Source organism: Seriola aureovittata, chromosome 6 (assembly GCF_021018895.1).
Source record: "Seriola aureovittata isolate HTS-2021-v1 ecotype China chromosome 6, ASM2101889v1, whole genome shotgun sequence".
NCBI lineage: Eukaryota > Metazoa > Chordata > Actinopteri > Carangiformes > Carangidae > Seriola > Seriola aureovittata.
In genome coordinates this window covers 3,315,700-3,343,073 of record NC_079369.1, presented here as the reverse complement: position 1 = coordinate 3,343,073, position 27,374 = coordinate 3,315,700, and the positions used below count along the sequence as shown (strand labels likewise).

Here is a 27,374-nt window from a genome sequence, read left to right as displayed (position 1 = left end):
CGTGTCAGGTTTGAGCAGTTCAGCTTCAGATCTGGACCAAAAATAAAAACTGCCTGGCTTTGTTTCTACTACATGTTCAGGTTGTTGTTAGCACTCACCATGTCACTTACTTTGAACATTTAGAAAAACTTGGCAGAATCAGTGTAAATAGTTATTTTAGTGTTTCAGTGCTTCAGAAAACTAAAAGGGAAGTGAACTCATCCAACTTTTACTTTTACATAATCAAGTTACATGATTTTATATGAGCAGAATTATAAAAAAAAAAAAAAAAAGAAAAACCAAGTTCATATCCCATCTGATGAAACATGCTGCAGAAATGTGGAAAACCACTCACACCACTGCCTTTTTTTCTGCTAAATGTCACAGAATAAGACTTTGCGTTTACAGTGCCAGATGCACTGTGCTGTGTTCGGTTCATACTGAACGTGATACCAAGGAGCACACATTACTGTCACTTCCCCAGTACGTCGGCTTTGCACACATCGGTCTGTTTGTATTTTCACTCAGCGTCAAATAGCCTCATGTCTGTGTAATAAGTTGTCATGTCCATACAAAACGGATGGGAATTATTGAAGTCTGCTGACAGTTTAGCTGAAGCGAGCGCTTGAAATGCTGCTGAGATGGATCCTTCCACACGAGTGCCCCGAGGAGGCCTCGCTTCACACTGTGCCAGTCAAGCCATGCCGTGACACTCTCGTCTCTCAACAGGCAGAGCATCGCGGTTGGCGCTTGCTGTCACAACACGGCAGAATGATAGGCCCTCGCCGCTCGCTCCCGAGTCTCCCACTGATCATGGCGTCTGCCGAACGATCACAGAGTTTGCAGACTGCAGACCGCCCTGGCCGTGTTTCAGCTCCCCGAGAGTATGATAGGGTTGGTGACCTTTCCTCTGCTCCCCTTATGAGGTGCTAAACTCTGGAGGCATCTCAATGGACGGCCTCAACATTTCAGTTCTCTCTACCATCGCTGCAGGAGCGCTCTTCAGCACTTAGTCTGTGGGTGTTCTGTATATGAGGTGCACTGAACTGAATATGTTTGTATTTTTTTTTTTCCATGGATTACCGTGGAATAGCTGCGTCTGCGTTTGTGTCAGGTTTAATTATGTGACAATGTTATGTTTAAAGGTAAGATGTAAGACATAATAACGCCATTTCATTAATCACCACAGGCCAAAACGAACCTCCCTGGTGGGAAGAGAGTGACTGGATCACAGGCGTAAAGCTGTTCACGTGACAACACTGTAGATGGCTAAAATATATGGAAACACTACCTGTTACAGAAAAGTCTCTGAATCAGCTTAAAGGAATAGTTTGAAGTTTTGGAAAATATTTTTATTAGATTCTTTTGCTGAGAAATAGATGAAAAGATTGATACCCATCTCATATCTGTTGGTTGAATATGAAGCTGATTAGCTTAGCTTTTTTACAGAAAGGCTGGAAGTGGGCAGAAGGGGCAGGTGCGACAGTCCTGGAGTCTCCGCTCACCGTGGCGACGGTTACCAGGACGTTGCTGTGAGTCTTGTTACCTCTGGACAGAGCCAGGCAAGCTGTGTCCCCGTTTCCAGCCTTTGTGTTGAGATAAGCTCGCCAGCTGCTGGCCTGATATTCAGTATGAAAGCGGTATTGATCTCCTTCTTGAGTATTTCCCAAAATGCACTTGTGTAGCTTAGTTTCTGTGACATCTCTCATTGAGAGTTTCTCTCAGGGTTCTTCCTGAAAAAGTTGATCTATTCTTACAACAGCACTTATTATTAGAATTCAAAGCCTTTCTGACTTCAACAGTTAAAACAATTATTTCTCTTGTTAGCGTCTCCTGCTGTTGTCACAGTCTAAACTAGCCAGAGTCTGTCATGTCAAGCTGGTCATGTTTAACCTGCAAAGGCTTGTGGGAAATGATGTTGATTAGAGGCCATTAAAACAGATTAAAAAATGACTTTAACATTTTTTTTTTCTAAATGTAGCAGCTCTATCCAGTGAACTGCACAATATGCTGTTGAGCAGCGCGGCTTCCCAAGGCTTTGCTTTACATTATTATAAATGTCAAAGTGGTTCTGAATGAGGCTTTTCTAATTTCTGAAACAGCGTACTCGTCGCCATGGTTTCACCTCAGCTCTCTGTTTTGATGTAAAAGTAATATATGACTTTGGCGAGTTATCCTTTATTATGTTTGACATCTCAGGTGTCAGAGGATCTCGTTCAGTGTATTTTGAGGAAATTTAATCTCACTGCACTTGTTCTGAGATATACTATACATATAAAAAATCAAAAAAACAACAGCCAGTTCAAATATTCTATATATTTATTCATTGCCTCACCTGGCACATTTGTCTCATGTGGCCTGTAGGAGGTTTTGCAGCGTGTGACATTGTGTGCCCTTGTTTTCAGAGCGTCTCTTGTTACCGCCTCCGTGTGCAGTATACCTGTGTTACTGTCCTGTCGTAACGTCCTTCACGTGTTTTAGCTGTCACAACACTGAGAGACACTTTGATTTAAGCTTCTCTTAAGGCGGAATAAATTTGCATCAGTCAGGAACGTGTGCAATAAGGTGCATGTAGTGACATGTTACATTTCACCTATCAGTGCGGGTTTGTCTCAAAGGTCAGTCATAGAAAACATGAATGATCAGCTACTGGACTGCATCGAGATGACACTCCAGCGCTGTAATTACAGGGCTGGGTGGCGTTTAAGTTTTCCCTCTCTGTTTGTTTTATGTAGTGCTATTTGCTTTGATTGCTTTGTTGCTGCACGGAGCAGAGATGTTGCCACGGTGCCGGTGGCGCCCATTGACCTTATGGTCAATCTGGCAGCAGGTTTTGAGTTTTGACAGGGGCAGCCAACTGTGGAGAGAGGAGCATGCCTTCAGGCGCTCAGTTTGTTCCGTCAATGTTTGTTAGTCAGATAAACTGCATAGTATCACCCCCTTTGTCTTTTATTAGCAGGGTGAACCAATGACAAATTTAGCTTGAGCCAGGACGCCGTGTCAGTCAATGTAACCAGCCTCTTTGCATCATGAAGTCCTAGTAACAATGCTAAAAGGCTTACCATCAACTGCTGTCAGTGAATATTATCCTTCTTCCCAATCACACGCTCAAGCTTACAACACAAACACACACACACGCAAACACACACCGCCTGTGAGAGAACAGTTACAGTTGCCGTCTCTGGGATTGATGACATCGACACACTATAAGCGATGGACATTTTCCGCCGCGCAGTATTTCACCTCTTGAAGCAGGAGGGGTCACAAGTGCATGAAAAGCTCATTACAGGGGATGAGTCAGGGGGTGTGTGTGTGCGGCGCGAGAGCCTGGCCTGTAGTTCTGCAGGAGGTGAATGAAACAATTAGTTTCTGCTGTGTGAGAACTACAAAACACACATTTCCTCTCTTTTGTACAGATAGCCCCCAGAAACGCCACAATCGGTGACTCTCAGGGACTTTTTTTTTCACACAGTAGCCCAGAAAATGATTTTTTAGTTGCATCAGTGAGTAATACGCCCTACTTTGTATGATGTTGTTACATCATACTAGAAATATTACATACTTTTTTTTTCTTCTTTTTTTTTTTTTTCGGAACCCAGTTTTTTATTTTTTTTTTTTTTAGGGGATTACATAACAGTGGATTTTGAAACATGGACTTAATGTTCGGCTACATCATCTTGGGGTTGTGTTGGTGGTAAATCCAGAGTGTGTATGTCAAGCACTGAACATGTGACCGCTACCTGCCTCCTTCCCTGTCTTCTCCTCTCTCCCTGCTTTTTTTTACTGTGTCTGCATTTTACTGCATCACAGACTGGAAAACATTACTTTGCCATTCTGAAAAGTCAAAATGGAAAAAGATTATTTTTAATTTAGGCCTAAAACTAATAATAGAGCATGATCTTTTCATACTCCATATGACACAGTAGGACACATGTACTAATTTAGTCTTCAACACTGTTGATATAAAACTCATAAATATGAGTTTTTTAGCTATGACTTTATGTGTGAATTTTACATTTACACCTGTAGATGTAAAAATGATAAACTAGAAACTAGAAAGACAACTGATGCATTATTCCCATTATTCCTTCCAAGAATTTCTTTATTTCATCCATCCATCAGTCTGACTCTCATGTGTAAAGTTCAGGATGTCCACATTCAGAGTAGGTCACAAAAATAAACATGCCAAGAAAATTGTGGTTTCCATCCAGATTTATCAGAGTTTAATCACATTTCCAGAAAATCTACAAAGGAAAATGATAATTAACACGCGTTTCCAACCACTGCTGTTCAAACAGGTTAGAAACGATTACATACTGAAATCTGTCCAAATTACCCATGTAGCCTCTCCCAAATTGGTTTGTAGCTACGGTCACACTGGATTTTGCTCCCCATTCATTCTCTATGAGGAGCAAGGGGCGAGACGCATCGGCTGCCTTTCATGAGCTGACCCCGCCTTGTTTGCTTTGTGGAGAGTTCGACGTTAACCAGAACGCTGCTCGACTGCGTTGCACAACTATTAGGAGTTGGTGGGTTGAATTTGAAATTAAAAGCTCTGCAGAAGAAGAGGCTGCAGCAGGAGGACAAAAATGAAAAAGTGCCGGTCAAACTTCAGACGATAGAAAAGCACATGAAATACTGATTGTATTTGTTTTATTTACTGTTTTGAGGAGCACTTCCTCACGAGATGTTTAGAAGATGCACCGCTGTGAGCGACAAATATAGATTTACCAACGTTTCTTTTTCCGCCAAACATAAAACTTTTGCGATATTTAGACTTTTATCTCTCATTTTTATTTTTTATTATCGCAAATGTACATGCAAATAGTTGTAGTTGTGATACCTGCTCCAGTAAAATCACCTGCCTGATGCACCATAAAAGGAATAAACTGTGACATTGTTGTCTTTAACATTATTGCTAACACCGTTTCTGCATTATTATAAAAAAAACACATATTAATGAAATCCAAAGTAAAAAAGCGCCGTTTCTCAAAACACAGAATGTGACCAGTGGCAGGATTTCAGGACGGATGTGAAACAGGGGCGTCCATTAAATCCATTTATTCTAATTCATGTGGGCGAACATGTTGCTGAAACATCCACACAGCTGTCACTTGAAGGAGCGAAAAAGAATCAGATATAAAAGATAAACCAGTCAAAAGTCCCCAATATGTGTATAAAATAATTTAACTGCAAAAGGAAAGATAGTTCAAAACAGCTGGAGGCTTCACCACGGTCCACAAAGACATTGTTTAATCATGTTTAATGTGGCTTATCTGGAACTATTTTAGGAAGGGAATTGATATCCTCAGTTGTACGAACGAACCGAGGCTGTCTGGTTTTTTAAATGTGACTTTTGTGCCTGATGGTGCAGAGACAAGATGAGTGAAAGTGAAGGGAAAGATTAGTGAGTGGTGTTGACCGGGGATTCTTCCATGGTCATAGTGTAAGTGCTGAAATAGACAGATGCAAATGGACGGAGAGCCAACAGTGTCGAGAGCACTGGCTTTGTGTGAATAAGGAGCAGGAAAAAAGTTGAGAGAAAAATATCCAAGGTCTAAGATGAGTCTGAAAAGATGCAGAACTTCTCCCTCTTTAGGGGTTTTCCCCAAGCTTGCTTTAAAAAAAAAATCCCCCACCCTCGTGGTTTGAAATGCAAAGTTAACAGTTTTACTCAGCCCCCCAAGGCTTGTATAGTCTCTCCTAATCTTTTTTAATGTGTCAAAAGGCTTTCTTGAGAGTCTCTGTGAAATTTCACACTTAAGTTGTTTGCAAAGTCAGTCTGAATTACAGTATAGAGTGAGGGTTAACTTTTCCAAAGGGGTTGGAGAAAACTTTTCTAAAACTGTATGTGTATGTGTTGTGTTTGTGTGTGGAGGGGGTGTCGGAGACAACAACACAGCGTGCACTGAGACTGATGCTGTGTGCCAGGTCGGACTTCCACATTTTAAACTGTGCCTCACACGGCCGGCCGTACAGAGTCTCACAGTGAATCACTGGCTGTGGAGTCTAATTTTAGGTGTGTATGTAAACCAGCCTTGTCATCATTATTACTAACCCTTCCTGCTGAGTGAGGTGTGCGTCTAATTTTAACATGCATCTAAAGTCAGTACCGATCAATATGAGCTTTGATCAGCTCACAGTGGAATTTTATTGCGATCATACAATCCTAACGTTTTTAGTTTGTGTCGCCCAGATAAATCGCAGATTACTGTGAAAATGAGCGAGTGAGGTATAAAACAAAACAGGCGAAACAGTTTATTGCATTGAACTTGAAATTTTTAATTTTACATATTATACATTTATACATTTACTGCACTGAGTTGTATTATGAAGTGGCATGCCAAGGTATCATGTTGCCACAAAATACATAGATGTTTGTGTCATAATGAGAAGATTTCTGTGATGTAACAAGTTACAACATGTTCATCGTATCTCAGAAACACTGGAAAACTTTTCCTATAATAATGTGACGTATATTTCCTCCATATTTCTCGGCCTCTAGTTAAAATATTAAATATATATAAGTGCAAACAGTATATAACAAAATAATTATTAATTATGAATAATTAATATTAAATCATTAATAGTACATTAACCTAGAGACTGTCCTGTGATGGGAACACATCCACGAGTAATGAGAAGTCATTACTACATTATTACTGTATTATTAGTAGCTACTCGTGGGTCTTCAAACCCGACTTTCATTTTGATCTCAAATACTCGGCTGTGAAGTTTCATGTCTGTATCGTGCTTACATATTCTGTCCACAGATGACACACACACACACACACACACACACACACACACACACACACACACAGAGTCACAAGGTGAAAATAATATACATTGACTTATATTAAACTACAAGTTGGGCTTCACCAGAGAACAGTGCCTCGTCGAGGCTGTATCCTGCACAGTTGCCCAATTTGCTCAAAATAAAAACTGTTATTGAATTTGGCCACTGCTGAGAGACTAAACTAAACTTAACAGCATTCGTCAGACGACCCCCCCCCCCCCCCCCCCCACTCATTAATATTGACAGGTCAGAGGCACGCGGCGGCTAAAAAGATAGTTTAGTTAATATGAAAATCTTCACCGCTCCACATACATTCTGGTTCAGATTGTGTGCATTTGATTAGTTTCATCACCCTCAGAAAAGGGGTGAATCCATTCTCTTAATGTTGTGGAAAATGTACCATGACAGTGTAATTATTTTGAGGGGACCAATTTGCATTTCCAGTGCTCCGCTAAGTAAATGTTACTGTAGGTTCTGAGGCCTTAAAGATAAATTACTAATCTGGAGTATTTAAAACCCATGAAACATTTAAATTAAGTAATTTCACTTCCTAAAGGGCATCGTGGAGATTTTTCCACACATATGCAGAGAGAAACACTTTTTTTTTAAATAAACATCAGCCCTAATCACTGAGACAGAAATCTGAGTGAGAGCAGAGAATATTTTCTGGAGCTTTTAATGGTTCCTCAGGGGCTTCCCCCTCTGACTTAGATTAGATGGGATTTAGACAAAGTTGATGCATTGCACCTCTTTTTATTCCTCTTTTCTTATTAGGATCACAGACTTAAGAATTTGTACTGTGCGCTACATCACTGACAGAATCACCACATACGTGTTTTGTGTTCGGTTAAAACGAGGAGCGGAGCAGAGCTGTAAACCGCAGCTGTTTGTGACATTTCTCTGCAGCGAGGCTTTGATCAACTTTTAAGGGAAATCGATTGGAATTGTTGCTCTGCCCCAATTTAGAAGACATCTCATCAAATGGAGCTGCAAAGGGTCTAAAGACTACAAGTGTTCATTTTTGTTCCCCTAGTGCTGCAAATTTAGTAATTGACTCTGATTTTTGGCTTCAGGCAATAACCTAATAAGGCCATCCAAGGTTAATGATAGACCCTTTTTAGACTGGCTGAATGTCTGACACCGATATGTAGTGGTGGTGAAAAACAATTATTACTTACATGAGAGACACTCAGGGCAGAAGCCTCTGACATCTGAGGGAAACGTTGTTATTCTGCGTGTTTGAAGCCGCTGTATTTATTTACAGTTTTGCCCCGTGCGTCAAAACGGCAGCCGTCGGACATTAGACCAAAACACCACAGTCTCTCAGACGTCAGTCTCAGCTGGGGGGGGGGGGTTGTGTTGCTGCAGCCATCTCTTCCCAGGAACACCAGCGCCACAAATCTCTGTGATTTAACGTCTTTCACGTCCAAAGCAGCTGGAGTCAGCACAACTGTCATGTGCCATTGCCAATCTGCTATCATGGCGTCCTCTGCAAAACAATTTATCCCTTCCTTTCCCGCTTTATTAGCCATAGATTACGGGTGGTCGTGGACAGTGCGGAGCCTCTGCTATCGAGGTAGCCCTTGTAATTGACTCTGGGGAGGAAGGGCGGATAATCATTTGAGCATAAACCACGCTATCAGTAAATAGCTGTTGAATACAGCTATTGTGTTTCCTCCATTCAGCAGGGTTTTCACTTCATCCTGTTACTGTTACAATGCTGCTTCGTCCTCCACCTTTATCTCCACAGCCGTGACATTTTTAACACACAGTCACATGGTTCCAGAGGATGAATGCTACTGACTTTGATGATGTCATCATTGGGCCAAAAGTTCGCGTTGCACAGTTCTTTGGTTTGTGACCAAAATCCTGATGGGTGTGTCAGTACAAACATTAAACCTGCTTCACATCAGCAGGTTACGACTGACATTTTTAAAAAAATTTTAATTTATTGTTTTTAAAAAAACCTTTGTCTAATGTGTAAAACTGTTTTGTCCTTCGATGTTCATTCGCAGCTCCTACGTCAAGTGTGAAAGTTTTAAGTGGAGCACATTTTCTGCCTGTTTTTCAGAACTCTGGATCCTCAGCAGCATCCACTCCCAGTGCTCCAGTAACCGGCTACAAGCGCATGGTCATCCCAACTCAGCCACCGCTGACGGCCACGAAGAAGTCTACACCCAAACCTCAGGCTCCTGGGGGTGTCTCTTCTATCCCCCCTTCCTCTGTCAGCCCGGTGGCCAAGCCTCAAAGCCACACAGCTCCTCAGCCTGTCCCAGCATCCTACGCTACAGCCTCAACCCCAAGTCAGCCCACCTTCAACGTCCAGGTAAGGTCGGCCCAGCCTGGCCCCCAGCATCAAGCCCCGGCAGGGCACCATTATGGCCAGCAGCCCATCCGCAGTCCCGCGCAGGTGCAGTACATGCCGGCCCAGCCCAAAGGTCCCGACTTTGCCTATGGACCGCCGCAGCCCGGCTTCTCCCCGATGGCTCAGGGTGCATATCAAGAACAGCACCATCCAGGAGTAGCTCAAGTAGGCGGGCTGAGCTCCAGGAGACCTGACCCTGTCCAAGCATACCAGCCTGTTGGGCCCAAGAAGACCTACATCACAGATGTTCCACCAGGCATGGCTTCCTACGCCTCTGGACCTGCTGTCCCACCAAAGGTAAGAACATTCACACATGTGCGAAACATACTAGGAGAAATAATAAAGCATCTACAGTCCATTCCCTGCACATGTCCCTGCTGTATCCACCCTTCCATCCATTCATCCTTTCTGCCAGTTTCTGGCACTTGTCATGGTCTGATTTGGGGGCAGTAGGCTTAGAAGAGTCGGCCAGGCATCCATTTCCCCAGCCGCTTCGCCCAACTCCTTTCCCGGGAATCCAGAGGCGTTCCCAGACCAGCTGGGATATTTAATCCCTCCAGTGTGTTCTAGGTTTGCCCTGGAGCTTCCTCCCAGTCAGATATCCCTGGAATACCTCCACAGAGAGGAGTCTGGGAGGAGTCCTGATTGGATGCTCGAACCACCTCAACTGGCTTTTGTCAAAAGCATAGCTGTTCTACTTTAAACCGCTATGGGACATTTGAACTCCTCTGCCTATCTCAAAGGATTGACCCAGACACCATGGGAGAAAAAACTAGTTTCCAACATTTGAAGCTGAAATTCTCTCCTTTCAGACACGACCTAAAGCCTGCAACCAGAGCTGAGGGCTGGAACATAGATCCAGTGATAGCTGCAGCTCCTTACTCACACAGTTCTGCATGACTGAATCACGTAAAGTCGTGCTCCATGTTATCGTCATGAACACGACCCAACAAACACTCAGTCAGGTCATGTGTTGGGTAACAGTAAGAGGAGGCTTGGAAACCTAGTTTGGTATTGTCAAGTTCTGGTATTATCAGTTCTTGTTTATCTTTTAAGGAGGGCTGAACAATTAAAGGACATATTATCAAAATCACAATGTGGCCAAGTTCAATATCCAAATTGCAAGAGCTGCAGTTTTTTTTCTTTTCTTTTTTTATTGATAAAGGTCAAATCAACAGATGATAAGTGAAGTGTGAATTATCCTTATCTACATCATTCAGCCCTAAACTTCAGTATCTTTTCACTCATTTCCTCCTCATGTATGTATGTGTGGGTCTACAAGAGCACAAGATTGTGTGTGCATCTACTCTTATATACGTGTGTGTGTGTGTGTGTGTGTGTGTGTGTGTGTGTGTACACAGTATGCATACATTTGTGCAGCATCCGATGTCAATGCAGTGGGGAGCTCCTTGCCATCTTTCATTGAAATGCTCAGAATAAACAGTTGTTTTAACCTTTATGAATTTTTGAGAGGTATTCTCTGCTGGGGGTTCACACCATCTGATTTCATTTGTCTCATAAAAAGCCGATTGTATTCAGAAGTATACTGTATATCTACCCGCCGTCACTATAGGAACCCAAGTTTATAGCTTCGTGATAATATATATTTTTTTGTTTATCTCCTGAAATATAAACTTCAATCATTAGTATCTCACCTTTCTAAGGGTTACTACCAACAGTAGTATCTTCAAAGTCTTACTTTCAGGGCCAAGGAGCTCAAAAAATATTTATCTACAGTTACAGCTTATATATAAAAAAAACAAAAAATAAACAGTTAACGATGAACAAATCCATCGTATCATTTCCCAGCTGTGCAGAAGCTGGTCCAGCACTATCAGAGTTAACATTAGCACCCAGTGTTACCGATCGATGCGCTTACATTTGCCAAACTCATCAGTTCATTCTTGTCCTGAAGGTCTTTTCTAAAGTGTGTAAGCAAAGAAGTCAAACATCATTGCATTGGAACAAAACCACAGTCTTTTAATAAAATACAATTACCAAATCTACGCTGCAAGACAAGGGGAAATGGGTGTGTGGAAAATGTAGCTTCAGTGTTGTAGCATAACACATGTATGTGGTCATCAGGTACATACCTTTTACAAGAGTTTCTTTTTAAAATAGGTCAACTGGAAACATTAAAAAGTGGTTTTTCATCCAACTCACGGAGCTAACGTTAGCTTAATTAGCTAGCTGATAGAATCTAGCAACATCTGCCATCACTTTCCTGACGAAGTTGATGTTTGTCAAGCAGAAAGAAGAAGCTTGCATCTGAAATCAAGATGGAAATCAATATTGTGTCAAAAATTACAAAGAAAATTTTCAGATTTAACTGTCCGACCATCCACTCTTCAACAGTGTAGCCGTTTAAAACACACAAAGAAAATAAAATACTATTCAACACAATCACATACTGTAATATCCATAGTAGTTAAAAAGCACTTCATTAAATTTTTTGAATAAGCAGTAGAAAACCGTCACGTGCCCAATCCCAAGCCTTCAAAAGCAATGCAAGGTTGGATGCGGCGCTAGACCTTTTTATAGAACTGTATGTGATTGAAAAGAATTACAAAATACTGTCATCCCTTAGAACAGAGTAGTCAAAGCCACAGAGACATCTATTCTCATCTCTATATCCAGCCGTCGACAATCTCTGGAAAGTGCAAGGCCCTCGAGTTTTCTTTAATTCAAGGATTTTATGCTGGTTCCAAATACAAACTGGGCCTCTCAGCCTCTGGGAATAGCTCATCAAGGACTGTACTTTACTAAATACAAATTAGCTTCAACATTGCAGCTAGTATCTTAAAAATAAGTCTAATTATATTTGTTCAAAACAAAAGTCTACATTTTGCTTGAAAAGCTCGCTTTGGTCCCAGTATGATGCATTATTAAAAAAAACAAAAGGTGGCGTTTAATAGATTTGCGAGCAACTCTTTGATTTCAGATAAAAGCAAATCACTAATTTTACAGATATAGCTCATACATGTAAATAAATATATATGTAGGATAATGGGCTCTGTGCCCCCCCCCCCCCCCCCCCCCCCACATATTTCATTTGAACGCTTTGAGAAACATATCAGGAAACTTAATGCTCCATTTGCACACATTCATCTAAATTGTATACCGTAAATGATTCTGTGGTGTCACGCATCATGTTTGACCCGACCGTCCCCTAAAATATTTGTATCCAAACCTTAGCTCTAATCTGTTTTTTTTTTGTCTATTTGTGTCCAGTTTTTCTTTAATGCCAAAACAGACCAGAGGCACTATAAAAGCCAGATTAGAATTAAAGCAAAATCTGTCAACTTTGCCTTTGTGATCATCACTCTGCTTGACCCGATGTCGTGACATGTTCGTAACCTTTTACAAATGGTGTTAAATCTGCTTAAAAGAAAAAGGGGTTGTGCCTCTTTTAATCTGTTGTGTAAATAAACCAAAACACAGTCAATTAAAGGAACTATTTACATATTTGTCATAATTATCAAAAATGATCTCCAGTCACTTAGAGTTAATGTTGATTTTATGTAACACCCGAGACTTTCTCAGTAGGGGGTCTGTGATTTTGATTGAGGACTTTATTAAAGAGATCATTTCACATAATTGAGTGTATTCATAGAAGGTCAGTGTCATTAGAAGTCCAAGATGAAGTCGTTGGATGAAATCCTATGATCTCGACTTGTTCTAGCTCGCCTGCTCTGCCCCCCACCTCGCCCTGTATCACCCTCTGCCACCCAGCACCCCAATCCCCTAACGTGTTCTTACTCACACGTAAAGTGGAGGTGTAAGAACATCTACAGGCTCCAAGGACGCTTAATTACCCAAATCCACCAGTGTTTGATCTCTATTGTAGTCCAAAAAATTAACAGATTTCATGGCTGCCGGTTAACATACCAATTTCCACGAGTCTCTCCGTCTTTCCCGAAATTGGAGGAAAGCTAAGCTGGATGATGACTTGTGTTATGGCTGAGCTTGAGTGACGTTTGGCAGCGGAGGATTATTTTGAACTGCTCAATCCCTGCAGCCAGTTAAAGCCCCTCGAAGGTCAATGATGGTTTCAACTGTCAAACATGTTTAAATATCTGACATTTTCTCTGCCTTCCAGTCCTGGCCACTGCGCCTTTTGACCTGCACAAGAACATTGGCATATGGTGCCATCAGGATGTGTCCAAAAGACCCTTTTTATATGTGTGACCTGCCATAAACCCTTATTAATCTCCAAAATCCTATTTAAGAAAGAATACAGCAAGCAACACCTGTGGAAATCCATCAAAGGCATAAGCAATTCACTGCCCATGTAACCATTACTTATACAAATTATCTTTGACAGGGCATAAACACATTATTCTGGTATTTAAAGATAAAGTCCCGATTTTTATGTAATCTGTTTTAGCTCAAATGTGCGTGTTATGTGTGAAATGGATCATAAAACAAAATGACTTTGTGCTTTACAATAAAAGAAGTAATAGTCCAAAATCTAAATTTGTAAAATCAAATTTATGGAAATGATAAAGTGCTCTTGACTCGACTTAAGTCAACTGAGCACCAAAAAGCAACTGGGAGTCAAAACCTACCCTGAGACTAGACGAGACGTACTGGGACCAGGAGGGGTATTTATCAGGGTCTCCGATTTGATTCATCATTTGTCATTCTAGTGGAGTACTTTTTTTAGACATCCTATTCTTAATATCAACAAGCCAAGACATAATTAAAGACCTAAGTAGTTAAGGTTAGGTTCATTTCGGGCATACAGCTTCATATCATTCCCATATCAGTGGACGTCAATATAACTGTACGTCAGTGAAAGATATGTCCCAGATGTTGCATGTAATAGGGAAGGAAAAGGGGCCTAGGATACGACCCTGAGGCACTAAAAAAAACAAAAAACAAAGGATTTGACATTGACAGATATTTTTGGGTCTACTACCTGGAAGCTCACCCACTGATGATAGTCCCAGATGGTTTTTTACTCTGCACTACGCCCATCTAAATATTATTTAGTTGAGTTGTTCCCTCATGTGGACGGGTGGCACTTCTATTTATGCCTTGAAAGACAATCAGGTGTGAACTCCCCCTGTGTTTACATCATACATGATGTCTTCTCCTTAGGTGACTGACCCTAGCTGCCCCAAACTCAAGAACTATGTGCAGCTCCAAAAAAAGCAAGCTGGCTGAGTGCAGGGTTTCCAGCTCTGCTATAGATTTCCTGAGTGGATTTTTCTTCTGGTGCAGGATTACCACATGTAACTACAAAGTGAGAGCCCAGGGCTTCAACAAGATGAAGATGTTATCTGCAGCCCTGTGATCTTTTCCCTGTATATAGATGCACCTTGAAACAAATTGCACTTTGTTCTACACAACAAACAAATGGTTATTCTAAACCGTATACTGACAGACAAAAAGTCCCATATGTTTTATTGTTTTGAAAATTTGTTAGTTGTCTGTAGTTTTGAAGGAGCTTTTTTTAAAAGAAAACAACAACACAAAAAAAAACACAGAGACAAAACATAGGAGCTTAATTCAGATCAGTGATTGATATAGTACAGTCACCATATTTCTCTGACCCCTTGATCTATTTTCATTTGTTTGACAGCACCATCAAAATATCACATTGGAAGCCCATCCACATATTTTAGTGTGCTTGCCTCTGCAAACTGCACAAGTGAACAATCTGCAGGATTTCCCTCTGGCAACACAAGACAAGAAATGAATGATTCTTTACAATTCCTTAAAGCCACTTCTATTTTTGCTAAAACCACAGCAGCAGTCTTAATTCTCACCACGTTCCTCAACATTTGTTTATTTGCTATTCAAGTGTCGCTGTGTTTAAAGGACAAAATCATGATTTCTATTTCTGTTCAGCAATTTCTGCCAAATTAACGTACAGCAGAGCTTTCAGAAAAATGACACCACTAAAATAAAACTTTGTATGGGCGTGTGTGTTTGGGTGAAAGGTGCAGCAGTGAACCTGAAAATATAATTAGAACATATTCCACTCAGTCTTTCAGACAGTGATATTGTCCTAAAAGCGCAATAAAAAAAAAACAAAGTCATGAATTTGAAAAAAACAAAAACAAAAACGCACACCCACTCACATCTGAGTATGAATTCATTTACACCTGTGAGTGACTCTGCCTTCTCAACAATCTCTCTTTCTTCTCATACTTTTCAAGAACGTAAGATTATAGAAAGAAGCACAAATAGTAGCAGCTTTTTCTTTTGCTCATCACAGTTCATTCTCATCATTTTTATTTTTCATCTAAAGTGAACTGTTAGCTTGAGTGAGGCCAATATCTCTGTATTAATGACACACATTCATAATGAATAGTGTATATTAGCTCAGTATATCCAAGTTGTTGGTATGAGGATGTGCTTATGACACAAACAGGACACATAACTTTTGCTGCCTTCAAATAGAAAATGTGGGGTCGAATTTTTGACACGGGAAGTCAATGATACGCTTTAAACGTGCCACGCATATCCATGAGGCCTGACAAATGTGTTGAATGTGGTAACTCCCACCTCCAACATTTTTTTTAAAACATTTAAATATATCATGAGAAATGAAGTCTTAGGTTTAAATAAATAAATAAATCCACGTAGTGAGAACCACAGCAGTGGGTCACTCAAGTCCGCTCCGCTTGTGAACTCAGTAAATACGACTCCACATGAATGAATCATTTTCCACACACACACACACACACACACACACACACACACACATACACACATACACACAAACATCATAGATGCATCTTACACTTAAAGCTGCGGCAGCCGTCAGGTTGGGATGTGCATGACAAGATGTTGTTGATGTTTTTGAAACTAGGCTGTGAACTTTGTGAGGTTTTCAAAATATCAATAGTGACTCGGGAGTGGCGAGGAATCTGTACCAGAATCTGTGAGGTGCAAAGCATGAGAGACAGGAGCCTGAAATTACTTTTTAAAAGGCCGTTTGCAAGTGAATGCGTTTCATTATGTCTTTACACAGCAGACAGACTCAACAGTAAACGGCCTACCTCATTCTAGTCGGTGAAATTAGAAACATAAAAAGATGAAGTGGATAGTGTAAATATTATGATAAAATAAAACGATCGCAGACATCTGAAGGAGTCCGATGCGGAGACCCCGTCACATTCCAGAGGAGAAGCTGCATGAGGCAGTTTAATCCTCTCATCCTCCCTGCTCATGTTAGTTTGTAATATTACATCTATTGACACATACCAGCTGAGCTTGTAACCACGCAGCGCACATTCTCCTGCTCTGTAGTATCAGGAGAAGCCATTCCAGCACTAATGCAGGTCAGACTGCGTGACATGCTGGATTCCTCTTGCACTGCACACGTACAGCTAGTGTATATGATTATTGCTGTGCTCTACAAACTGTGTTGTTGGATGACACGATGTTAGCCGGTGGTCCAGGATCTGGTTACTGGATGCTTCAGGGACTAAAGGTCGGTCGACTAGACCTGATCCTTGAGGTCAGTGACGGAACATGGAGCTCCTTGTGTTTCACTTTTCTCAAGCTTCCTTTTAGTGGCTGCTTCCAGGCTGGAGCTGTAACAAATCTCAAGTGCAAATATAGCCCCAAGCGACAACTAAAAGGAATTAGGCCCATTAAGGGTAACAGGGACATTTGTAGTATTGATAAATATTGGTGATTTTACGTTAAAGTGATTGATGGTCAGAGCTATGAATCTTTTGTGATTGGACTCGACAAATAATGGAAATAATTGTTTAAGAGTTATGTTGGTTATTTTTCTGATTAATTTATTGTTACTGTGACCAGTGTGTAATAAAGTGTCACTTTACTTATTATTATTTATTATTCTTTTCTTATTTCACTGTGAAACCAGTATGTGGACTGCGGGATTAATTAAAGTATTGCAAATTAATTAAGAGTTTTAATTATTTATTACGATAATGAAAACAGTCATACAGCAGACTACAGAACTAACCACGTTTACTGCTAGATACATGAAACCAGTTACACTGTTGAGTTTTTGACCAGTAGTCGTGTTATGGAGAAATGTTTTGATTATAGACTGTAAATAAAGACGGACATTGCCTCGGTGACATCACCCACAGGTTTCAGAAGATGGGTTTTGAAGCTCAGAGTGGGCTGCTCCACCATCGCCATCTTGGCAGTACCTGACTCCGTCTAACTCAAGATTAATCCAAAAACACTGATCCAACTAATCGGAACCGTATTGAATTAGGAAACACCTTTGCTTTTGCCTTTGTTGTGAAACAAAGATTTTCTGAAACATTTTCTGGTGTTTTATGGATTTTTTTTTTTTGGGTAAACTAAAAAAAAGAGAAAAAAAAGAAAAAGTAATTTATAAATAGGCTCCACCCAAGTCCGAAATGTTAAAGGATTTCCCCAATGGTTGTGAAATTATTACTTCCCAGCAATGCAACACTTGCCGCGGTATTTCTTGCCATAAATTAAATGTTATTTTAAGAATAGAAAACCAAAGAAAGTAATCATGAGACGATATTGATTCTAGTTTTCGGATGATATTTGCTCATGTTCTTGTAGTGAAACAATAATTACTCTGAAAAAGCACGTCATCTTTGAGGTAGAAAAAAACCAAGGCAAGAGATATAAATAAGAGCATTTCCTTTATGAATTCTAAATACTACAACGACCCCTTTACTTTTATTTCATTTACAGATTTTGACCTTCACTCCATTCAGTCTAAACAACACAGCTGCACTGAACGCACATGCTAAAAATCCCGGGGTCCCACAGGTATTTTTCTTGGGAGAATTCCCCAAAACAAATCCCACTGTCTTATTTCCCAGCTTTCAGCCCTAGTTTATAGTTTCACATTATGCCACATACACAGATAATTCTGCCATTTTCTATCATAAAACTGAGCACTGTCAAAAAAATACTACACCTAAAAGGTTTCTATGTATAGAGCTGAGCCCCTAATTATCTGCAAAACCTCACAAAGTGAATTGATTCAACATGAAATAAAGACCAAGTCAGGACTTTGATTAGTGTTCAGTTTTGGTCTCACTTAGCAGTGAAGGCTTTTCCTGTCATCCACATTCTTTTCTGTTAGGAGTTGATTGGCCGGCTCGTTCGGTCAGCGGTAACCCTCGGTAGATCAGAAGTGTTTGTCACATAACCGCTTATAAATAATAGGCCCTGCCACCCTGCTCTCAGCCGGCCCCCTCCGAGACGAACAGCGCGGCTGGTAAATAACTGGCCGGATCGATACCTGTCATTACAGTTCAGCGAGCCCCGGCAATCTGAAATGTCTGAGCTGTTTGTTTATTTTCTTGTTCTCGGCCTCTCCTCGACGGCCTGCAGTGAAGAGATGCAGATGTGTCCTGCAGCACTGAGATTATCCTGCACATTATAAACATAGTCAGTTTATGGTGCGGGCTGACAGCTGGATGATGTCCCACGTTCAAACTCGTGTCATATGAAAACAACAAATATGCTCACACATTCACAGCAGCTGATTTTGAAGTATTTTTTTGTGAGTTAGACGTTTGACTTTGTTAGTGTATTGATCCAAGAATTTCACCCACTAAGTCCAATCTACAGGAAGGAATAGAGTTGTCTTGGTTCAACCAGAAAACCAGGAAGCCACTACCACCTGCATAAACAGTGGCCCCTGCTGGCTCCTCTAGCACATGGTCTCCTGTCAGTGTCAACACCTCTCCGCGCATAAGCAAGTTTTCTGTGTTTCTGAAGCTGGATTCCTCTCTGCCCTCTTAACATCCTTCTTCTGTCCGCAGAAGAACTCTCCTCCGCCCCCTGGCTCCGACTCCGTGAAACGTGTGCACTTTCTAAACATTTTTTCTCTCATCAGGGAAGCAGCCCTGAGTGGATCAGGCTTCTGTGTATTCTCGGCTGCAGCAATTTAGTGGTGGTGTTTGGTCAGGAGAGATCCCTCAGGGTGTCATTCACGTCGACCATGCAGCTGTTTAGGTGGAAAGGGGTGGAATATATCATGGTGTACTTAGGAGGCAAAATTACACAGGAGATCAACAATTACAAAAGGGAAGTTCGCGTTGCCAATGCATCGATTTGAAGACATAACCTGTATGAATCCTCATTATGTCCACCACATGTGTTTAAATATGGATCTGTGCTACCACATGAGGAAACAGCAGGGGAACACTTTGAGCTTTCACCCAAACCAGGCAAACCTGCATCCTGTGTAATGTAGTGTTTGCTACATTCACAGGATTGTAATGGTACACAAAGAGACGCCAAATAAGTTTTATCTCTGTCCCAAACAATTTGTGCAGTCATTTGTTGTTGTTGTTGTTGTTGTTGTTGTTGTTGTTGTTGTTGTTTTTTTTCAGATTGCTTGTGGCACCCCTCTCTACACTCTCAGATTTTCAAATATCTGTTTGCAGGGGGATGTGTCAGTTCCGAACAGATGACCTAGTTTTTACACACGCACAATCTTACAAACATTGAGAGGCCCCTCTACATACATTACATGTCTGTGAATACTCTGAAATTCACCCCTTTATATGAATTTCAGTTTACAAGCAAGAGATTTGAGTGGCTGTGGAAAATGTCAATTATGGAATTGGTTAATTTTTAATTATCGTCGGCTGCTCTGTACACAGCTGCTCTACAGTTGACTGTTATTTTTTTTCCTCGGCATTTAATTGGAGCTGAAACAGCATGACCTATTTTGTTTGGAGAGAATGTATACTTTATCTGCGCCTCCTCAGAAGGTGGCCTTGAGCTTAATTTGCAGCGCCTACGATGGTTCTTCTCAAAGTCTAATGCATTGCAGATTACTCATAACCTGTTTAACATCGCAAGCAGAAAATTCATCAACTGGATTACATAAAAACCTCTAACATGTGATCCCTCTCACAGACTTAACACGGTCTTAAATTAAACATGCAGCTGCCAGAAAAATGACAAAGCAACTTTTCCCACAAATATTATTTTTTGTCCAGACGAGCGGAGCACCCACTGCTTCCTTAAGATGCTCACAGCGGCAGTTTGACTCCACCTGTGTCACCGAAACACAAAGTCGTCGTTTGTGTTATTATGAATATAACTCTCCATTCTGTCTGCTCAGTCTTGTGAGTCAATCACAGTAATCGGGCGCTCTCCTCTCCAAGGTTTCTGTTGAGCAGCGCTGCCGTGTCGCCATGACACAAACGGTCTCTGTCAAAGCCCACTTGAGGGAAATGAGGTCTCTGCACTTTAAAGTCATCCACTTTAAATCGATGGCTCTTAATACACATTTTTTTAAGTGTTTAACCCATATGTTTGGTTCTAGACACACGACATACTGCAGCCCCCTCTCCTCACAACACCCACTGACACACACACACAGGCGCAAACACACACTTACAGTGAAAGGATAGTGTGACTGATCCAGCAATCCTTTCATTGTTTTGGTAAAACGGAGTCGCCTAAGCTGCAGTAATCACTCGTTTAGTGTTGTGGCAACAAATGCTTTTTTTTTTTCTTTTTTTTTTTTTTAGATTTTCCAATCCAATAAAACATTTCAATCCCCTCGTGCACCCTAACTAATGCAGTGGTCCATTTGCTCTTGTTGTGGTTATTATTGACATTATTTCTAATAAGCCATTTCCCTTTCAAAGGCTCTATGTCCATTTCAAATAATACCATTGTGATTTGAGGAGACAAAAAAAGCCGGGACGTCAGATTGTGAGCTGACTAAAGCTTCTCTTTTAAAAGCCTGAGTTAAAGCTGCGGCTCTATTGACACTAAAGAGCATTTTGTATTGTGAAGTCCATCATCAGTTAATCTGTGGATAAATGTCTGTGACTGATTATGTCTTTCTTCAGTTTGCGCTGATGGTGCAGGAAATGCTAAGCTATCGTAAAAAGCGAGACAATTGCTTTTTGGGTAAGGTGTAATTTTGCATTTAGAGGAAGTAAAACAGAAGCTGACTGATAGATAGATGACTGCAGGTTTAGAAGCAGATTAGTGTTGTTTAGCGCTCGTCTTTCACCGGGCTCCCTCCACAGTGCTTTTACTTTCAGCTCAGTGGTTTGTGTTGTTTGTGCAGTGGTTCCCAATCTCATTGTGTTTGCACGTTGCTTTTGAACCTTGCAAAAAAAAAGAGGCCTGGCCTAAATATGAGGATACGGCTCATGATTCTTCAAAAGTTACAATGAAATTTGAAGTCTCCTCACTTTTTGTGCAAGGAAGTAAAAATCATGATGAAACTGCACTGTCCGTTTTTCAGAGGAGGAGAAAACAGCACGAAGTTTACCCCTTTCTCAACAGTATAGCATTTGTTCTATCAAAAATGTCTGTCCCTTTATAACATTCAACATTTATCAATGGAGGAGCCATCGCGCTGTTTGGTCTGTATTCCATTCAGAAAGTGGAAGCTCGTCAGTGATTCATCACTGTAACTCAAACCCACAGAGAGCCGGAGGAAACTGGAACTTCCGAGTTCCGTTCCAAAAAAAAAAAAAGGAAAATTTCTTTCAAAATCCCATCGACGTTGTGACCACACTCAGAAACTCACCAGAGTCTTTCTCATCAGTGTGTTGTGCGGCCTCTCTCGTGTATTCAGATAAGAACGTCCGTCTTTTTTGAAAAACAATCTGACATCATTGTTTATTCAAGAGGACTGAACGGCGCAGGCGTCTTTATACAGCAGTGCAAGCAGTCGTTTAACTTTGTCCTATAGCTGCTTCTGTTGTGGAGCGGATTTGTGAGAGAAACTCGGAGCGGCACAGAGGAAAACATGCGAACATGAGTCACAGAGTGTTCAAATTACAAATGAGACGAATCAACAATGAAGCCGCCCAGCTGCTTAACTCCCGGTGTGACCAGTATAATATAATATCAGAACTAGAACTAGTTTAAGTGCAATGACACACTGATGTTACACAAATATACACTACAGTACCAACATCATCAGGTGGAACAAAAATAAATTAACGCCCACTGGTGTAAACGAATGCATGTGGTGCCATTATTGAAGAAAAATAAACTTTGAAATTGATTATTTTTGCTCATTACAGTTGTAAACCAAATAAGGAAAACAAATCAAAAGAAACATGAAGGGATATTATACACCCAGTGCCAGTTAATTAGGTACACCTAGCTAAAGCTAATTCAGTCCAAACCCTCATGGAGGTTGTAATGTGCTGTCGAACTGTCCTGCTTTATACTGAGAGTTGTTTCTGATATTAAGTCGTTTATGTAAATGACACATTGCACTGCGGTGTTAGCAGAGTGCATGAGTTTCAGACGGGTCAGGTTTACCTGATAAACTGATAACCGAGTGTGAGCACGGCTTTCTTAGCTAAAAAAAGACATTTTAATTTCAGCTTTCAGAAGTGTTTCCGTCTGTATTTCTGGATCCAGACACAACGTCCTTCTCATGTTAGCTGACCCGTGTCGTGTCTCGCTGTGATTCCTCCTGCAGAACCTGTGAGCTCCCTTTGTTCTGTACATGGTGGGTGATGATATGCAAATAGTTCCAGCTTCCTGTTCACTTGTGCTCCTTTGTTCCACCTGCGCTAACAAAGGTGCAGATCAGATGCCCCGAGAACAGTTGTCTCTCCCGCTCACTCTCTATCGCTGCGGTGGAAGCGGGAAAGACGGAGCCTGAGGTTTGGTTCCTAGCGGGACACGGTGCTGTCAGGGCATCAGGTGAGAGCGTGTGCCGAGGCCCCTCTGCCCACCCCCACCCTCCGCTCCTCACTTAATCAGTTCTGACACGATGCCAATCCCACGGTGGGTGGCGAACACAGCTTGATTCATAGATGTGGCAGTCGGGCAGTGATCAGATCCCAGACTCTGCTCACCCTTCACTGTCATTGTGTGTCAGGTAGCATGCACCAGTGGTCACTTACAGATGATGTGGTTGCTTTTCATTTTCAAGTGGTTTGGCATTTAACAACGCCACGGCAATCATTTGTCCGGGCGATGGCATTTGACGGTCCACCGGGATCCTTCACAACCGATAGGATCTCTGCCATTAAACAGCATAGATCAGATGACCTGAAACTACGAGCCTCAACACACTGGGGAAACAAGGAAAATGGGTGCAACTGTTAACCCAGTCGCCACTGAATTTAAGCACCGACTTCAATGAAACCGTGGCTGAGTGTCCCAAGGGCGTAGGCAAGCAATTTACTGAATTGAGCCAGACATAACTGAAAAATCATGTCTGCAGCACGTATAGCTGCTGTATGGTTTCTATTGTTGCCTCTTAAAAGCTGAACAGGAACTGCGAAGCAATCATAAAGCATGCAGGGAAGCAATTTCTTTCTCTTATTCAAGTGAAAAATTATTCTGTGCTGTCACAAAAGACTCCCTAACAAGGTGCTTTAAACTCTCTGGCAGTGCATTGCTGCGGGGTGTCAAAGAGTGGATAAGGTATAAATGAAGCTTAAACTCAAAAGTCTGTTTCTGGTAATAGCAGCATTTCGTTCCCTCTCCAATGTGCTTTTGATGTGGAGCTAAGATTAACAGTGTTAAATCGTCCTCTTCACTGTCTCAAACTAACAACACGGGCATAATGAGCACAATGTTGACAACAAGAGTGTTTCTTTGAGGTGTACGAACATTGCGCAGACTTATTATCTTTTCTTTTGTGCAGGTTGTTGTATTAGAATTCAACCTTCTGCACACACACACACACACACACACACACACACACACACACACACACACACAGTGACCAATGTGTATTATTTAAAAAAAAAAAAAAAAGTCATATCATTTGAGGTGGCAATAGAGGAATATCCAACCACTGAGGAATGTTGCTTTCATCTCCTCCTAATCCCCCATGATGCGATCCTGGCCGTTCATGCTCGAGTGGCTGAGGAGGCGCGGGGGTGCCAGGGAATCCAGGGAATCCGACATGGCAGGAAGATTTGCGCGTTGAACGTGTCGATCCCTCAGAGTTAATGAGGCCTATTGTTTGGGCTTCCATTATCAGCCTGCTGCATCCTGAGCCGGGGCCGAGCAGGAGTCATGCATCGTAAAGTTTAGACTTTTCCTTGATACATTGTGGACAGTAAGCAGAGCTCAGCATTTCTTGCTGTCTCTGGAAATAAACTCAGTCGACCGGTGAATGTTCTCACACCAAATGTGCTGTGCATTTGCATTATCAACTTTTAATGTGTTGTCAAAATTACACCTGCTTTATATATAATGTTGAAACCTTCACTGACACATACAATGAGCCCGCTGGATGAAAATCCAGTCATTAGTAATACCAGAAGAGTTGTCCGACAGGATCTGTAACTGCTCTCATTCTGAATACAAAAATATTTCTCACTCAATCTCTTATTGACAAATCTGATTCCTTTATGTGACACAGTTATCCTCGGATAAATCAGTACAAAACCAGACAGGCTGCTAACATTCACCCGGCTCCCAGACGTCACAATTAGGAGCACCTCAAAGGTCAGCTCAGATCATGGCCCGTGTTTCAATATTGAAAATCAAATCTACTGTAAAGATCCCGCCGCCCCCAGATCTAGGGAAGGTCATGCGAGTGTCACTGATTTTTTGAAAAAGGCACGGCCGTGCGGCACCAGTAGAGTCAAGTTCAGGCCTCCGGGGTGTCTGCAAAGGACACGCACACCTGTGACGGGATTGCGCCGTGAGCTGGGGCTCAGGGAAGGAGGGAGGTGGGGAGGGAAGGAAGGAGGGAGGGGGGTGAGGTAGCTGTATTCTGCAGCTCCGGGAATGATTGGCAGAAAATGTCAGGCACAACACGTCAGCCCCATACAGACACACAGCAGGCAGATGTCAGAGACTGCGTGATAAGAGGGAGGGCAGGCTCACAAGTAAAAGGAAGGAAGTGGCATCTTCAGAGAGTTATGTCATCCCTCTGAATCTTCCTACACAGTAGGCCTCAACATGGCTCACACTTTCCGTCTTTCATGCTCAGAGTATGTCTAAATAACTATCTCCTGACCTATCACCCAAATGTGCAAGTCTTTAAACGGTAGCTTTCTTCTAATGTTTGCCTCCTCTTTCTCTCCGTTATCATTATTTTTCCAAACACAAGGATTAGTCAGGGTCACAGTTTTGTCCACATGCTTGAATTGCACAGAAGGATATGCACAACCTTCTGGGCTGCACACCACTGGGGCCTGAGCCAGGGTCAGATATCTCAGAGGAGAAAGGCAGACTGAAGACTATCCGCTACATGTTAATTACAGTAAATGTGTTTTGTTTGACCTTGAGACAGTACCTCATCCTGATTTACTGAAGTCAGGTTCACTGAATATTTAAGTCAAATCTGTATTTTGTTAAGCAATACATTCTTGTACTTTTCATCTTTTCATCTTTAGCAGCGGCTGTATTGCACTGAGCACAGGTCGACGTCGTCGGGTCACGTTAGAAATAAATGCAAAGGAAAGTGCTGGAATATTCTTTATTATGTTAGGTCAGCTTTGTGAATCACAACCGTGTCTGTTCTCTGGTTCTCAGGGCAGTGCTCCGATGGCCCACCCTGAGGATGAGCTGGAGCGTCTCACCAAGAAGATGCTGTTCGACATGGACAACCCTCCATCTGAGGAATATTTTGGTAAGGAAGACAGCTCATCTCACTCGCATTGGATTCCATTTATTATGGTGAAAAATGATGTCGCAATATCAGTATGGTGCTTCTCAACATTTAGCTGCTGTGGTTTCAGGATCCTGGTATCGTGTCACACTACCCAGGTTTCTGTTGCAGTTTCGCGCCAAATATAAGCTTTTTCTTTTTTTTTTTTTTATTTAAACACAATGGTGAATGGTGTGTGATTGAGTTATGTTATGCGGATAAAGCTGGGTTTCCTCCTCTTGCGATATCGTTTCCGAGTTATCGAATAGTCTGAAAAACATCGACAAAACAAAGCATGTTTTCATTATTTGTTTTAAAGTTCACAATTTCAAATTTGAATTAAACAGGTAAAGGTAAACGCACCTATTGTCATAACTTACTCACACACAAGCCTTTCATTTTAAGACTTATGTGGGAAGGAAATGATAGCTAGTTTTTTACATCTTATTTTATTGCGCATTAGTCACAAGAATCATTTCTAGCGAGTAAGGCAAATTTTAGCTTCAAAACATCCATAAAATAAGGGTTTATCTAACAAATACAACCTCTAAGACCTTTGGCAATTAGTCAGTGAGAAAAATTGCCAACCACAATAAAAATAAATTGACACAAAATGGGGTTTTTAATTCCTAAGCCTACAAGTCTTGATATTGTATACTGTCAGTATTGCAACATAAACAAGCTTAACTAGCCAAACAAGCTAACACTTGTTTAGCTAGCTAGCCACAGATAAACAGGAATAAAACAATGTTAGATTATGGACCAGTTAAGAAGAGCATCGTTTTCATATTGACGGAGCATGAAGCATTGTCAAAATATCCAATTATTTAGTGAGTTTTGCTATCGCTACATAGCCAACGTTAGCATTAACAGCTGTTTACTGCGAGTTCAGTGTCAAACTTTATTCCTTTAGATGTCAAGATCTCTTCTCCAGCGGAGGAAAGCAACACCACAGTGTTAACTCTTGTTTTGCCTCCGCCGAAGTTAGCATGCTAACTAGCTAACAAGGCAGGACCGTCTCATCACTTTTTTGACAGCTGTCCTGAAGAAGAGCGTGTTTATTATAACCTCTTGTCTTGCAAATGCGCTGATGGTTACCACCGCCTTAAAGAGGTTTAAGAAAGAGCGGTAAAGCAAACACTTTTTCATGCATTGGATGGTGCGACAACCAAGGACAAATCACATTACTCCTAATCTTCACTTACGGCCACTAGACTCTATTATATCCTACATTTAGAGATATTTTTCAAGGTGAATACAGGAGCAATGATCATTACGGGCTGCTGCTTGTTACATGTCTGCTTTACCTGATTTCTCTGCGCACCAGCCTCTTCATGTTCTAGTTTTTCTGATTATAATAGGATAACTCACCCTGTGCATGTTGTAGTTTCATGTACTCCATGAATCCTGGTGCTGATGTTTGAACACAGCTGTATAATAATAATTTGTGCTATTAATGATCCCTACATACTCAGCTTTCAGTGTCTCTCACACGGCAACAGTCTCTTCACAATATAGCGTTCGTAGGTGAGAGTAGCAAAGTGGCTAAAATAAGCCTGTGACTCACTGTTTGATTCACATGTGACACTGACACTGGGAAAGCTTTGCAGACACACACACACACACACACTCACACACACAAACATCCTTTTTGATACATCACAAAAGTCGTTCAGGAAACATTA

The 27,374-nt window shown here is 41.4% G+C and overlaps 1 protein-coding gene across 4 annotated transcripts in view; it reads left to right on the top strand.

Annotated features, from left to right (window-relative positions):
• Positions 1-27,374, top strand: part of lpp (LIM domain containing preferred translocation partner in lipoma) — a 141,350-nt gene that overhangs the window by 78,769 nt on the left and 35,207 nt on the right. For all 4 annotated transcript variants that reach the window (XM_056377608.1, XM_056377604.1, XM_056377605.1 and 1 more), the window contains 2 exons: positions 8,850-9,440; positions 25,575-25,671. In XM_056377608.1, the coding sequence (XP_056233583.1) occupies positions 8,850-9,440; positions 25,575-25,671 (688 nt within the window). The remainder of the gene's footprint in view (positions 1-8,849; positions 9,441-25,574; positions 25,672-27,374) is intronic.